Source organism: Agelaius tricolor, unplaced genomic scaffold (assembly GCF_023055355.1).
Source record: "Agelaius tricolor isolate 1412-34295 unplaced genomic scaffold, bAgeTri1.0.p SCAF_31, whole genome shotgun sequence".
NCBI classification, from domain to species: domain Eukaryota; kingdom Metazoa; phylum Chordata; class Aves; order Passeriformes; family Icteridae; genus Agelaius; species Agelaius tricolor.
The window spans coordinates 2,252,571-2,267,968 of NW_027269291.1; the positions used below are offsets into that span (position 1 = coordinate 2,252,571).

General features: G+C 59.3%; 1 protein-coding gene across 2 annotated transcripts; it reads left to right on the forward strand.

Moving 5' to 3' along the window:
* Window positions 1-488: 488 nt before the first annotated feature.
* On the forward strand, window positions 489-13,703 carry STAT3 (signal transducer and activator of transcription 3). 2 transcript variants are annotated; one of them, XM_071451034.1, is made up of 24 exons: window positions 489-595; window positions 4,014-4,160; window positions 4,677-4,821; window positions 5,650-5,748; window positions 6,005-6,100; window positions 6,184-6,265; window positions 6,648-6,742; window positions 6,952-7,103; window positions 7,546-7,704; window positions 7,789-7,881; window positions 8,471-8,530; window positions 8,822-8,851; window positions 8,969-9,062; window positions 9,145-9,192; window positions 9,382-9,465; window positions 9,555-9,653; window positions 9,793-9,928; window positions 10,160-10,212; window positions 10,299-10,393; window positions 10,656-10,795; window positions 11,137-11,352; window positions 11,564-11,606; window positions 11,927-12,039; window positions 12,121-13,703. In XM_071451034.1, exons 2-24 carry the CDS (start codon window positions 4,033-4,035, stop codon window positions 12,174-12,176), a joined length of 2,316 nt encoding a protein of 771 aa, XP_071307135.1. In that variant the 5' UTR covers window positions 489-595; window positions 4,014-4,032; the 3' UTR covers window positions 12,177-13,703. The 2 variants fall into 2 exon arrangements, with proteins under 2 accessions (XP_071307135.1, XP_071307136.1); XM_071451035.1 differs by having other exon boundaries at window positions 11,137-11,349.
* Window positions 13,704-15,398: the final 1,695 nt, after the last annotated feature.

The following is a 15,398-nucleotide window of genomic DNA, read 5'->3' on the forward strand; positions in this document are numbered from 1 at the left end:
CAGTGATGATCCCCACAGCCCTATGGGATCGATCCCCTCAGCCCCACAGGGATCGATCCCCACAGTTCTATAGGATCGATCCCCACAGTCCTGTGGGATTGATGCCCTCAGCCCCACAAGGCCGATCCCCTCAGCCCCACGCGGGGGCGCTGCTAACAGCACGGGGCACGGGCCCGCCCGGCGCGACGCGGCCCCTTTAAGAGGCTGCGGCGGCGGCGGCGACCGCGTGACGTCACGGCGCTGCCCGGAACTCAGCTGGGTTTCCCGCACGGCTGTTCCCGGCAGCCACCCCCCCCGGCCCCCTGCACCGCCTCTGCCTAGCGAAGCCCTGCGGCGGGAGGCGGTGCCATCCGGGAATAGCCGGGGGGGCAGCCCCCTCTCCGCGCGCCGTGACGCACCACGCAACGACCGCGCTGATTGGCTGTCAGAGGCCGGCGGGGGGCGGGGCCGCGGGAACACCGAGTAACCATTGGCAGCGGGGGCGATGACGTCACGACAAGGCGGTGCCGGGCCGCAGGAGGTCCGGTCCCTCGGCGAAGCCGGACGCGATCGCCGCCGTCACCGGGAGCCGCCGCCCCGCCCGCCGGGACCGCCGGTGAGCGCGGGGGGGTGTGCGGGCGCTGCTCGCCGCCAGCAGCCGGTGTCCCCCGGGCCGGTGTGGGGCCGGGCCGGGAGCGGGGCCGGTAGCGCGGGGGGGCCTGTCCCGGCTCCCCGACACTGGAGGGCCGAGCCGCGGTGCGGAGCGGGGTCGATCTGTGCGGCCCGGGCGGATCTTCCGGGCTGGCACCGCACACGGGGACAGAGCCCGAACCGGCTTCTCGGAGAGCGAGAAGCGGCGGGAGCGGCAGGGCCGGGGGAGGTGCGGCCCGCCCGGTGCGGCCGGGGCTGGCACGGCCTCGGGGGTCCCGTGCGGAACGGGGCTGGTAGGACTGGGAGCGGAAAGGGGGCTCGGGCACAGCGGGGCTGGAGGAGCCGGCGGGATCCGCGGGGCTGCGGGCTCAGGGCTGTCGCACGCCGCCTGCAGCTCGGGGCCTCCCGCCCGGAGCGGGGCTCGCCTCGGTGACAGCCGCCGTGGGTGTGTGTGACAGCAGCCGGGTCCTGCAGCTCGGGAGATGGAGCCCCCCGAGAGCTCTGCGGGGCTGGCAGTGCTGCCCACCGCTCCTGCTGCCCGTGTCTGGCTGGCTCCTGTCCCTCGGGCCATGGGACAGACACCCCCGCGATCCTGTCCGGTGACACGGGATGGGAGCCTGGGCTGGCCTTTACACCTGCTGGGACCAGCCCTGCCTGGGTGCACATCGGGGAGCAGACCCCGCTCCCACCCTGACAGTGATCCCTGTCACTGTCACTCCCTCATTCTGCTCCATCTGTTGGAGCTGCTGGAGCACAGGAGGGGTGCCCTGCGTGTCCCCTGCCCTGGGGTGGATGGTGACAGTGTCACTCACAGCTGCTGCAGTGGGATTTCAGCTGGGATGGACCTTGGAGAGCTGCAATGAGGAACAGCAGGCTTGTGGGGTGATCACAACTCATGCTGTGGCTGTGAGGTTGCCCAGAGCCATCTCCCTCCTCCTGTTGCAAATCTCTGCATCGCTGTTTTCCACCTCCAAGGCTGGCTTTGAAATCGCTCCAGAGAAGCAGAGCCAAGTTCTTCTAGCAGCCTTTCCAAAGTGCTGCCAGAGCCCCTGGCTGCCGTGTCGAGCAGTTTTCCATCGGGCTGTTGATGGTTCTGTGAAAGAGGGGGCAGCAAGGTGCTTGCTGCAGCTGCAGGGACTCTGTGAAGTGATGTTGATGGCATGTGTCGTGACCCTGGGATGGCACCCTGATGATGTGGCCTGTGTAATGATGTCAGTGACTGAGCTTCATCCTGCTCGTGTCACTGCCGGGGATGTGGAGTCCTGGGGTCCTTCTAAGGCTTTTTCCAGTGACTCCCCCATACACTTTGCCCTAGGGCTCATTTCTTGCTGTAGGAGCACACGTGCAGGGGGTTCCCAGGTGTGTCCCAGAGATAAGGCAGGCAGAAAGCAGTTGCGGGGTTGCTTCCATGGCAGCCCCATTTTAAGTGGGGTGGTTGGAGTGTGCAGAGCTGTCTCAGAGGGTGACACTGTGCAGCTGGGCCTGACTCTTGTGCTCTGCCCTTGCAGGAAGATAAAGGAAGATGAACTTTAGCTCTTGATCTGCTTTTAGCAGCTCTGCTCTGAGCTCTGCACAGCATGTTTACCTGTGAGCTTGCATCATGCTGTGTTGGTCCTGGCCATGCTGGCTGCTCTCTGGCTCCATTCCAGAGATGGAGGAGAGGCAAACCACAGAGATGGGCAAGCCCAGCAGAATCAGAAAGGTTCAACTCTCAGATTTTTAACTGTGGCTTCCCTTTGGTGGGGCTGACCAGGCAGAGGCTCCTGTGTGGGGTTCCAGGGCTGCCAGGATCAGAGCTTCCTTGAGAGTGGTGGCTGCTGCTCTAAGGAATGTCTTAAGGACCTTTTCCTCCAGGAATGTCAGAGTGCCTTGGGTGGATGCCAGGAGGAGCTGGAGTTCAGTGCTGCAAGCTGCCTTGCCCTGCAGCTGTTTGTGGCAGTGGGAAGTGGCTGAGTCCCGTCCAAGTGCTGCTGCCCTGTGGCAGCCTGGGAGCTTTGGTGCTCTCACACTGGGGCTCCAGCACCGCTCTGAAATGCCGAGATTGTGCCTTTCAGGAGGAACATCTTGGACCGTGGGTCCGGATGTGACACCTGGTTCTGTTTCTGCAGCAGGTCCGCCTGTGAGCCGCTTGGCACCGGGCGCTGCAGGGGCTGCCCAGCTGCCTCCTGTGCCGTGCTGCTGCAGCCCTGTCCTCCTCAGGGCTGGTAGCAGAGCTCTGGCAGGAGCTGGGCTGGGGCAGCAGCTGCTGCTGTTTCCGGAGGGGCTGGTGCAGCCCCCCCGCCCCCGGGGCATGGCGCAATAGGAGGCGGGTGCTGAGCTCACCCTCCAGGCAGGGCAATCCCTGCGGGGCTGGTGGGCATCCACTCAGCCCTGGCCTGTGCTTTTGGTTGGTTTGCCCCTCCTGCAGCATCACTCATGCAGCAGGAGTGGCCCCCGCAGCTGCATGGGGCAGAGGGAGCATTGCCTGAGCTGCTGCAGCTGAGCACTGGCCACAAAGGGCTGAACCCCCTGTGGAATGGGGGCTCTGCTGTGCTGGGCCACGGTTCACAGCCCAACCCTGGGACTGCAGCATCACAGAGGCTCTGTCACATCAGCCAGGTCTGGCTCCAGGGCTGTAGGAATCTGTGGCCACTGGCTCTCTCCTTTCTTGTTCACTTGTTGCTCCATTCAAAGCAGGTTTGGTTCATGTGGACTTCTCTGAGGATTGCACCAGCGGGTTGTAGTTCAAGGTTAATGTCCTGCTCCTGCCTTTGGGGCTGTTCAGAGCTGTGAAGTACTAAAAACCTCTCTTAACCCCCGTGTCAGTGCCAATGTCTGTCCCCTCCTGGTGTCTCAGCCCTCAGAGGATATTTCCACTTTCTTTTTTTCACACCCAGACAAATGGGGGAAGAGTCCCATGGGGGAGGAGGCCACGTAGTGATGCTGCATCTCAGTGCAGGGACCTTTGGGAAAAGCAAACCACTTTCTGCAGGGAAGTGACTGCTGGTGTCACGCAGAGCTGTGCCTTCATTTGCCAGCACAGCTGGAGTCCCCTCGTTAGTGTCAGCTTGATTTCCATTGATACAAGTCGTGAACTTGAAAATTGCTCCTTCCCTGTTTCTGTAGCTTCCTGGCAGTCTCCGCCTTCCACACTTACTGTAAGCTCCACAGCCACTTCCCTGCCTCCCAGCAGGACCAACCAGGGGTGCTTTTGAGACCAGATTAAATCCTCATTCCTACCTGTTGCCACTGGCCAGCCTGCCTGTGCCAGCTGTCCTGGAGCACTGTGCCCTGGCTGTCTCTGTTTCTGGCCAGGGAGAAGAACTCTTTTCAGGGTCACAGCTGAGTCCTGGCAGGAGGGAGGCAGGAGCCAGCTCTGAGCCAGCTGTGTTTCCACCCCTCAGGTCTCCCGAGGTGGCCAGGATGGCGCAGTGGAACCAGCTGCAGCAGCTCGACACGCGCTACCTGGAGCAGCTCCACCAGCTCTACAGCGACAGCTTCCCCATGGAGCTCCGGCAGTTCCTGGCCCCCTGGATTGAAAGCCAGGACTGGTAAGGACTTTTCAAATGCCTCTGAGGGGACTTTGCTCATAACACCCACCTGTAGGGACTCAAGAGGGCTGGAGGAGCTCTGTCACTTCCCCTGCTCCCCGGGTGATGGGACTGGTCTCTCTCTGGGGCTCATGTGGCATCGAGGGAATGGAGTGGGACTTTGTTCACTGTGTTAGAGCCTGGGCCAGGAGAAGCAGGGGGATGTTCCCATGCAGGGCTGGCTAACACTGACCTCTGTTGTAAAGGGGGCTGACAGAGAGCACTGATGGCTGGATCCTGTCCATGAGCATGTGGGACGTGCTCACAGACATCAGGTGCTGGTGTGCACCCTCTGCCTGGTCTACTTGACCAGATGGTGATTAGTCACCAGCTAGACTCCATCTCAGAGTTCTTTTCCTTCCTAAACGATTCAGAGATTCTGTAAGCTGCACGGGGGATGCTGGGTGTGAGCAGAGCCCCCCCTGCTTTGCCCCTTGCCCCATGCCAGGCACTCAGGGCTCTCTCTCCCCTGCACAGGGCCTATGCTGCCAGCAAGGAGTCGCACGCCACGCTGGTGTTCCACAACCTGCTGGGGGAGATCGACCAGCAGTACAGCCGCTTCCTGCAGGAGTCCAACGTCCTCTACCAGCACAACCTGCGCCGCATCAAGCAGTTCCTGCAGGTGAGCTGGGAGCTGCCAGCATGGTGGGGTCTCGGGGTTTCTGCTGCTCAGAGGGACCCCAAGATGTGTTAGAAAGTCTCTTTTCCCAGCCTGGCTGTCAAAGAAGGAGTCAGAATCTTCTATTCTCTTTCTCGAGATTGTTTATTGTTTCTTATCTATAAAATTCTTTCTCTGGCCTGCTGAGGTCTGTTCAGCAGGTCAGACAGAGGCACACTGGTGTTACCTTTTTATACTAAAAACTACGTGTACATTATTTACCATAACTTCCCAATACCTATGACCTATGTTAGACAGTGAGCTTCTACTCTAAACCAATCCAAAAGTGCCAACATCACAGCAGAAGATGGAGGCCAAGAAGGAGAAGGAAAAAAGCTGGACACACCCAGATTCCTCCTGAATCCCCATTCTAAAAACCCCAAAAAATCTATTTTTCACCTCGTGACAAACTAATTATTATTATAATCCCTCCTTCTTGCCTCCTGAACCCCCATTCTAAAAACCCCCAAAAAATCAATTTTTCACCCCGTGACAAGCTAATTATTATTCTATTTAGATTTTTGTGGCTTGCAGATCCTCATATAAGGTTGGTAATTTTTTCCATGGGTCACAATCAAAGTCACAGGTGTCTTGGGCTCTGTGCCAAGGTCTCTGAGCCCCCTGGCAGGGGTTTGGGCAATGCAGGACAGCCAGAGGGATGTCCTGAGTTCCGACAGTGGGGGAGCTGGTGAGGGTCCGAGCGATTCCTTGGCACAGCTCAGCATCCACAGCCCTGATGTGGAGATCCTAGGGCTTGCCTTGTGCCTGCTGACCCTGTTTGACCCTTTACAGAGCAGATACCTGGAGAAGCCAATGGAAATCGCCCGCATCGTGGCTCGCTGCCTCTGGGAAGAGTCCCGGCTCCTCCAGACAGCTGCTACTGCAGCCCAGGTCAGTGGCCACGTATCCCAGGGCCTCCTGGTCCTGGCCATCCTGATTGCTGACAGCCAGGACACAGCCTGGGTGTTCTGGCTGGGTGTCTCCATCTCTCCTCTCCTCGGCTGCTCTGGAGCTGATGCTGAAGTGAGCAGCCAGCTGCCAGTGTGTGTTAAGGATGGGCTGAGGACCCTGCAGAACCTTCTCAGGCTGGAAGGGAGCATCCCCAGGTTACAGCCCTGTCCTTATGTCCTTCTTGTCCCCTCTGCAGCAAGGGGGACAGGCAACACATCCAACAGCAGCTGTGGTGACAGAGAAGCAGCAGATGCTTGAGCAGCACCTGCAGGATGTCAGGAAGAGGGTGCAGGTATGTGTCTGCCTGGGCACCTTCAGCTCTCCTCACCACAATTCTTGAGTGCTGTGAGTGAAATTACATTTCTTGCCTTCAAGGATCTGGAGCAGAAGATGAAAGTGGTGGAAAATCTCCAGGATGACTTTGATTTTAACTACAAGACTTTGAAAAGCCAAGGAGGTAATGACAGCTCATTAGCATCTGCAAACCACAGTGTGTTCCTGCAAGGAAACTTGTTGGAAAGGTGTTCCAACCTCCACTCCCAGAGGGAATGTGCTCATTCTCGGGGCATTTGCATGGCAATTGGATAAACCTGGTCTTCTGTTTCTGCCAAGGATGCTGCCCTTGGGGGAGCTGAACTGAGCTTTGCTGTGAGCACAGCAGTGGGGTGGGCAGGGATTGGCCTCTGTGTGTGCAGGAGAGCCACGGAGCTGCTTGGAGGCTGTGCCAGATTCCTGCTTGGCTGTAGGGTGCCCGCACTTTGCTGTGCAAGTGTTGTGTTGTTGTGGCACTTGAGGAGGTGTGAAGAGTGTGGCTGAAGCTTCTTCTCACCTCTGCACAGACATGCAGGACCTGAACGGGAACAACCAGTCAGTGACCCGGCAGAAGATGCAGCAGCTGGAGCAAATGCTGACAGCACTGGACCAGATGCGCAGGGTAAGAGGGGCAACTGACCCTCCAGGTTCCTCTGGGGTGCAGATCCCCCTTCTTCAGGGCTGGAATTTGGTAGCTCCTGCATGGCCAGAACCAGGAGCAGTGCAGCAAGCACAGCCCTGAGCGACTTCTTCCTTGCCTGTGAATGTGAAACTTGTGGGTCCGTGGGGGAAGTCACAGCATGCTGAAGGTTCTGCTTTCTCTCTTGGCAGGGCATAGTGAGCGAGCTGGCTGGGCTGCTGTCTGCCATGGAGTATGTGCAGAAGATGCTGGCAGATGAGGAACTGGCAGACTGGAAGAGGAGACAGCAGATTGCCTGCATTGGTGGCCCACCCAATATCTGCCTGGACAGGCTTGAGAACTGGTGAGAGCTGCCTGGGACTGTGTCAGTGCCCAGAGCAGTGGCACTCAGACACCTGCTGTGGAAATGAGCTCTTGCTCTCTGGAAATGTCCTTGCAAAATGGACATTTCTGATGCTTGCACATGTCAATATAGCCTGCAGCTTAGACTGAGCCACGATGGTGGGCATGGTGTTGGAAAGGTGTCACACTGTCCCCAGCTCTGTGCCTGGGGGATTCTGAGGCTGCTGGAAAGTTTATGGCCCTGGAGTCACCTGGGCATGTGCAGGTTTTGTTTGTAATGCATGGCCTAGAAAAATGCTCTGGGCTTGGAGCCACAGACACACTCAGTTCCTGACTGGCTTGGCATGGAGATTGTGTTCTTGCATGGGAAGAGGAGTGCTCTGCAGGCTGGACAGTGTGGGCTTGGCAGCCAGAGCTAATGCTGGTTCTCCTTGCTCCCCTAGGATAACCTCCCTTGCTGAATCACAGCTACAGACCCGGCAGCAGATCAAGAAGTTGGAAGAACTGCAGCAAAAAGTGTCCTATAAGGGTGACCCAATCGTCCAGCACCGGCCCATGCTGGAGGAGCGCATTGTGGAGCTGTTCAGGAACCTGATGAAAAGGTGCTGAAGGCAGCCAGGAGCTGCTTGGCTGTGGACGGAGGGTGGGCAGTGAGTCTGACTGTGGTCTCTGTGCTGTTCCTGCAGTGCTTTTGTGGTGGAGAGGCAGCCCTGCATGCCCATGCACCCTGACAGGCCCCTGGTCATCAAGACAGGTGTGCAGTTCACCACCAAAGTCAGGTGGGTGCCTCCCCACAGGTGAGGGAGGGGAGCTGAGCAGGGAGGGCAGCCTGGGGTCACTCTCTGAAGATGCTGCTTCCAGTGCTGGGAAGGGATGGATACCAGCAGGATAGATCCCAGAAGGATGATCCCAGAGGGCTGGAGTGCTGCCCACATGACTCAGTGCAGGGCTGGCTGGGGATCTGCTGGGTTCTGGTAAATCCTGTTGTGGGGGTGGGAAGCATCAGCACATCCCTGGCCAGCTGCTGCTCAGCCTGGGCCATGTTCCCTGCCATGCTCTGACACCAGGCTCTGCCTGGAGCTTCCTTCCCCTTTCCCAGCTGTGCCTCCATGGCAGCCTCTGGCCCAGAGTGGTGTGGAGGGTGTTTGTTCAGAGCCTGGCATGGGCTGTCAGCAGCCCAAACGAGCTGCTCAGGATGCTCAGGGGAGTGCCAGCACTTCCCTGCTTCTGGGGACGGGTCCCAGGGCTGTGTGAAGGTGTGCCCAGGGATGTCAGAGGAGCTGGTCCATGCTGCTGGCTGTGCCAGGTGGAACAGGAGCACTTTCTGTACACAGCATGTTCATGCTCTGTGTCTGCTGACTCTTGCAGGTTGTTGGTCAAGTTTCCAGAGCTGAACTATCAGCTGAAAATCAAAGTCTGCATTGACAAGTGAGTCCTGTGCTTCCCTTCCAGTGGCACTGGGTGGGGTAACTGGGATGGGACTGATTCCTGCTGCCCCTGGATTGGGCTTGATCTCCACAACGAGGGCCAGTGTGGCCCCCAGATGAAGGGGAGGGTGGAGGGTGGTGCTGAGTCCTGAGGGTTCACCCCCACGTGGGGGCAAGGCCTGTGGGGCTCATGGGACTTGTGCTGGGATGCAGCTGGCACCACCCAGCAGCTTGTCTGCATCAGGGTGGGAGGGCCACTGCCATGACCTGGTGTCTCTTCCCCCTTTTCTAGGGACTCTGGGGACGTTGCAGCACTTCGGGGGTAAGTGCTCTGTTTGCTTTTTCCTCATTTCTTGTTTCTGCTTTTATTCCTGGCAAACATGCTACCACACAGTCACTCCAAGACTGCCCTGTCAGCCTGACTCTTTCCTCTTGCCAGGTCCCGCAAGTTTAACATCCTGGGGACCAACACCAAGGTCATGAACATGGAGGAGTCAAACAATGGCAGCCTCTCAGCAGAGTTCAAACACCTGGTGGGTACCATGAGCTCCTGGGCTGCTCCTGTACAGCCAGGTGTCATTGTGGTGCTGCTGCAGCCTGTCCCTCTCTCTGCAGACCCTGAGGGAGCAGCGCTGTGGCAATGGAGGCCGAGCCAACTGTGATGTGAGTGTCAGGGGCCTGGCCATTGACAGGGGCAGCTGAGCTGGGAGGGGATGCAGGGGGTCCACCAGCACTGATTGTCACGTTGGTAGCTTGCCAGGCCAGCCCCAGCAGCTGTGCTGGGTCTGCTGGCCGTGTGTTGGGGTGGGGGTGGGTGTCTCGTGGTGCTCATGGTGTCCCCTTCTGCCCCAGGCCTCGCTGATAGTCACTGAGGAGCTGCACCTCATCACTTTTGAGACAGAGGTGTATCACCAGGGGCTGAAGATCGACCTGGAGGTGAGGCTTGGGTCACTGCCTTCACCACCACAGGCCTGGGTGGAGCCCTGGGAGTTGTCCCAACCCATGGTGACATCTTCTCTTTGCAGACCCACTCGCTGCCTGTGGTGGTCATCTCCAACATCTGCCAGATGCCCAATGCCTGGGCATCCATCCTGTGGTACAACATGCTGACCAACAACCCCAAGGTAGGGCTGGTGTGGGAGGGCAGCAGGGCAGGTGCCAGGATGGGTGAGAGGGAAACTGAGGCTGCAGAGCGGGGCTGAGGCAGAACCTGGCCCTGCTCCTGTCCCATGTCCCACTCAGGGCTGTGTGTTCCTCGTGCAGAACGTGAACTTCTTCACCAAGCCCCCCATTGGCACCTGGGACCAGGTGGCAGAGGTGCTGAGCTGGCAGTTCTCCTCCACCACCAAGCGCGGGCTCAGCATCGAGCAGCTGACCACACTGGCAGAGAAACTGCTGGGTAAGAGAGGGCTGGCCTCCAGGGTGGCCTGCCCATCCCTCTTGTCCCCTGGCATGATTCCCCACCTGTACATGTCATCCAAGAGTGAGGTCCTGTGTTTTGGCCTAAGAGCTTTTGGCCTGAGTAATTTTCAGGTGCTTGGTTTTCTCCCAAATGGCACAAACCCTGGAAATGGTGTCTTTGGAAGGACAGCTCTATTTATAAATGGTTGTGTTCTTTTTTCTCTTCCAGGACCAGGTGTGAATTACTCTGGCTGTCAGATCACCTGGGCCAAGTTCTGCAAGGTAGAATTTCCTCCCTTCCATGAGCATGTTCCCTTGGCTGTTCCCTTCTTCCAAGCTGTGCTAGCAGCCTCTCTGCCTTTTCCCAGGAGAACATGGCTGGCAAAGGCTTCTCTTTCTGGGTCTGGCTGGACAACATCATTGACTTGGTGAAGAAGTACATCCTGGCACTGTGGAACGAAGGGTGAGTGCCAGCCCAGAGCCTGAGGTTAGGCTGGGCCCTGGAAGGGTCCCACAGGTTCCACCCTGATGGCGTGGGGTGCTTGTCCATGTGCCAGGTGTGCTGTCCTCGGATACTTTTTGCTGTTTCAGAGTGAAACCTCACCTGGGAATACATAAAATGTCAGTGGCTAGTCTGAGTTCTGCTGCTGAGCAGAGCTGGCATGACTTACAGGCTGCTCCTGTGCCCTGACCTCCATTTGTTGTTCTTGCTTCCTCCTGCCCAGGTACATCATGGGCTTCATCAGCAAGGAGCGGGAGCGAGCCATCCTGAGCACCAAGCCCCCAGGGACCTTCCTGCTGCGCTTCAGTGAGAGCAGCAAGGAGGGGGGCATCACCTTCACCTGGGTGGAGAAGGACATCAGTGGTACGAGCTCTGCCCCGGGTGCCTGGCTTGGCATTCCAGCTTCCAGAGGGGGCTTGGGTGCCCTGATAAGCGTTTGTCCTTGTCCCAACAAGCTGTCTGTGTGGGTTAACTTCTGAGCCTGGCTGCCCTTAGCTGGTCTTTGCCTTCTGGGTGTCTGTGCCCACGTGCTGCACAGTTTTCTATGGCACTGAACACAGTCAGGTCACAGTCCTGCCCTGTGGTCTGCTGTGTGCCTGGTAGGGCTAAACACAGCCCCAGGCCCATCTTGTCTCTGCTGCTCTGGGGATGTCTGAAGGCAGCCCTGCCTTTGTTGTGTGCCAAAATTCTCCTTCCTTGCACAGGGAAGACACAGATCCAGTCAGTGGAGCCTTACACCAAGCAGCAGCTGAACAACATGTCCTTTGCTGAGATCATCATGGGCTACAAAATCATGGATGCCACCAACATCCTGGTGTCCCCTCTGGTGTACCTGTACCCAGACATCCCCAAGGAGGAGGCATTTGGGAAGTACTGCCGCTCTGAGAGCCAGGAACACTCGGAAGCCACAGACTCAGGTAGTCGTTGACTTTCTGTGGCTCCTTTGTCACAGGGAAGCTCTGGGGAGCAGCACTGGCTGTCACCAGCCAGGACCCTGTGCCATCCCTGGAGGGCACAGCCACAGTGTGGCACCAGCCATGGGACAGAGGGTGGGCACTGCCTGCGTTCCGGGGGGCAGAGACAAGGATTTGTCCTTGAGTGGCTGCTGATGAAGCTTCTCCCTCCTTGCAGGTGCTGCTCCATACCTGAAGACCAAGTTCATCTGTGTCACCCCGTGAGTGTTCCTGGGAGGTGTCCGTCACTGCTTGGGGGGTGTTTGTGTGCTCAACCATGCTTGAGGGAGAGGTTTCCTTCCTTTCTTTCCACCTCTGTCTGAGCTTTGCTTGGTTCCTGTGGGGTTCCCAGCCTGGGGTGACGGTGGGGGCTGAGCCAGGCTCCGGCTGCTGCCCAAACCACAGCCCCGTTCTTCCCCTCCAGGGCCCCTTTCCTCTGGAGACCTCTGGGGGCCCCTCAGCGGGTAGAGGGGGTGTTAGAGAGCTCTGGCCAGGCAGGCCCTGACTGAGGAGCTTTCTGTGCTTCTTCTCCTTCGGACAGCACCTCCTTCAGCAACACCATCGACCTGCCCATGTCCCCGCGCACGCTGGACTCGCTCATGCAGTTCGGCACCAGCAGCGAGGGCGCGGAGAGCAACGCGGGCGGGCAGTTTGGTGAGTCTGGGGGGGCTCCAGGGGGCCCTGGCTGCCACCCCACACCCAGGGCCCCGTAACCCTGCCTGTGTCTGCCCGCAGAGTCGCTGACCTTCGACATGGAGCTGACCCCAGAGTGTGCATCCTCGCCCATGTGAGGGGCTGCAGCTCAGCCTTCCCACCTCCAGAGCCTCCCCCTGGATTTGTCCCACTCGGCTGCAGCTGCTCCAGGCCTGCCCTTGGGAACTGCTGGGGGCCAGGGTCCTTGCGTGGGTCAGGTCCTCACCTCACCCAACAGCGCAGCCCCTCTCTGGGGTGGTGCAGCTCATCTCTGGGGGAGGGGGATGAACCTTTTTCTATTTCCTTCCATAACGGTTTTCTATTATTTTTGCTCATTCAAGTGCCTATTTGCCTCCGATTGCAGCCACAGTTCCTACAAACGCTTCCACAGCCCTGGTCCCGCTGCTGGAAGCTGCTGCCCTGACTGTGCCCACACCCAAACCCACAAATCTGGAATTGCAGAGGGGATTTGCCATGTGGCAGGGGCTGCCATGCTGCTCCCAGCACCTCCTAGAGCTCGCAGGGTGCTGGGGTGAGTCCCCTCTCTGCACCCACCTGGCCCTGGTTTTGGCCAGGATGACCAGGACAGGGCTCAGAGCTGCAGGTGGATGGATGTATCCAGGTGCTCCCACCCTGGACGCAGCAGGCACTGCCCCTGCTGGACTCAGCCTGGGAGCCCAGAGGTTCAGGAGCTGCTTGTGCTTGTCCTCAGCTTCCTGCTTTGGGCACAGTGACCTGGCCAGTGCCAGCAGCCTGGGCTCCTTTTGGGATGGCTGGTGTCCCTGGCGTAGGGCAGTGCTGCTACCCAGTAGTGGCACCTGTGTGTGAACAGCATCTGCAGCTGTGGCCCATTCTGGGAGCTGGGTGAAGCCACAGGGGCTGCCTTGGCTTCCCTGTGGCCAGGCTGGTGCTGGGAGCACAGTCTTGCTTCCAGCACTGTGCTGAGTTAGAGCAGTTGGACCCTGGGGAATTGGAGGAACCAGCATGGCTGACAGTGGGGGGCTCCTGGCCTGTCCCTTTCTTTGTGAGTTGTTAGGGGCCAGGCATGGGGTCTGCAGCTTCCTGAGGGCTTCATGTGGCATTTCAGTTGGAGGTTGGCCCCTCACATTTAAGGGTGGGAAGGGTCAAGAGTTGAAGGGAGCAGTGGATGGGAGGAGAGGAACCTGCTGTGGGGCAGTGCAGGACAGTGACAGGGGTGTTGTGAATGTCCTGAATTTTGGGGGGTTGGTCCTGCATTTAACGAAACTGGGGGAGCCCTCCTGCCCTTTCCATGCAGTGGGCAGACACGGATGAGCAGTGGAGGGGTGGGGGAGGCAGTGGGAGAGCTGCTCCCTCCGAGTTGCATCACAGCTGGTGGGCAGGGAACCAGAGGGCAGGGGGGAGCATCCCCGTGGCTGTGGGGTCTGGGCAAGCCCCTCCAAGCTGTGTGTGGAGCAGGAGGGGGTCCGTGGCTGGCCCTGAGGCTGCTCAGGGGCGATGAGGGCCCTTTGCCCCTCTGCTCGCTCACTGCCTCCGGCCGCAGTCCCTGGCAGCATTCAATACTGTAAAAAAATTTTATTTTTTTGTATATTTTATTGCTGTATCTACAGGCTTTAACTTTCTCCGAAATAAAGGCCCTGAAGCGACGTGCTGTGGGGTGTGAGCTGGGCCCTGCCTGCGGCACCCACCTGACCCTGCTCCGGGAACTGGGGCCTCCTTCGGCGCAGCCCGGCCCCGGTGCCGCCGCTGCGGTTTGCGCGGCGCGAGCGGCCCCGGCTCCTGCCCGGCAGGCGTGGGCAGCTGCCCCTTCCCGGGGCTGCGGGGCCCTTCCCAGGGCAGCCAGGGGCCAGCGGCCCTGCCCCAGCCCGTGGTTGCTTTCTCTGCCCCAGAGACGCGCCCGGGTCTCCGGCAGTTGTGTAAAGGAAATGCCGGTGCCAGCGTGGGAGGACACGGCTGCGCTGGGGCCCTGCTCTGGCTGCTCTCAGCCCGGGCTGGCTGGGGCTGCAGAGGGGCCCCTGTGGCTGCTTCTGCCCCAGGGGGTGATGGGCTGGAGCTGGGGGCAGCGAGGGCCAGGCCCTGCAAGGCACAGCTGGGGTGGGTGTGTGAGGCTGGTGACGGTGCCACGCTTTGCACACACAGCCCTGGTGGAGCCCACCCCAGCATTTGTACCCCTAGCCCTCTGCAATGCCACGTGGATGTGAGGAGAGGAACCACGAACAGGATCATTCCAGGGTTTGTGCTCTGATGAGGCCAAGAGGGAGAGATTATTTCTCTGTCAGAGCAGGATTAGGGGGATTGTTCATGCAGGTCATGTGGAACTGGCTGTGCTGCATCATTTGAGGCGCTGGAGGTGCGCTGGAGCCTTCTCTGCCCTCTGTGTGCCCTGGAGCATCCTGCTCAGGGCTGAGCTGACCATGTCCCTGCTTTGGGAACCAGCCCCACTGCATTTCACTGTCAAACCAAACCAGGGCTCTGCCCAGGCCTCACAAACCCATTCCTGCTCTCAAGGCAGCTGTATTGGATCAGTCCCATCTCAGTGGTGCAGCCCAGGGTGCTGCAGGTGGGGGGCAGCTCACAAAGGAATGATGCCCAGCCCTTCTCCTGCCCTGCCATGTACCAGCTCCCCTCTGGCAGCTGCAGGATGGGGTTGAGAACCCAGGACTAAGGAATTTTCTTACCCATATGCAACCCTCGGGGTTGCCACAACCATGTGGTGCCAGGAACATTGTGTCTCATTCTCTATTCCTGCAGATCAGGGGTTCCTTACCTCCCTGGCCCCTGTTGGGACCTGCCCCAGCCCTGAGTGATGGGCTCAAGGGGCCACAGCTCCCACCTTGGAGCTCCTGCTGCCAATGCTCTGGGGAGCAGCAGGCTGGGAGCTCCTGGAGCCTGATGGGCAGCAGGAGAAAGTGCCCAGGGGAGTCCCTGTGCTGGGCTGGAGAAACCCCTGCAGCACCAGCAGCAGCTGGGGCAAGGGACACTTGCCAACATCCTGTCCCCCTCCTCCTGCCCCAGTCAGCCCTGCAGCCCTTGCTTTCTGCCTGTGCTGGGGCAGGAGGTTGTTTGTGGCTCCAAAAGGAGGTCACAGGGTGGCTTTGCTCCTTGCCCAGGCTCACAGCACAGTGGGGAGGAGTGGGGACAGTGTCTGAGCCAAGCGTGCAAACGGATTAGGGGTTTCCAAATGCAGATAATCCGCTTGGGATGCGTGACAGGCACAGGGCAGCCCTGTGGGGATGGGCAGCCACCTGCCAGGGCAGCCCTGGGCCAGGGGCACTCAGAGCAGGGGCTCAAGCAGGGTCCCACTGGTACCTGGGCTGTCTGAGCTGTGCAATATTGACAGT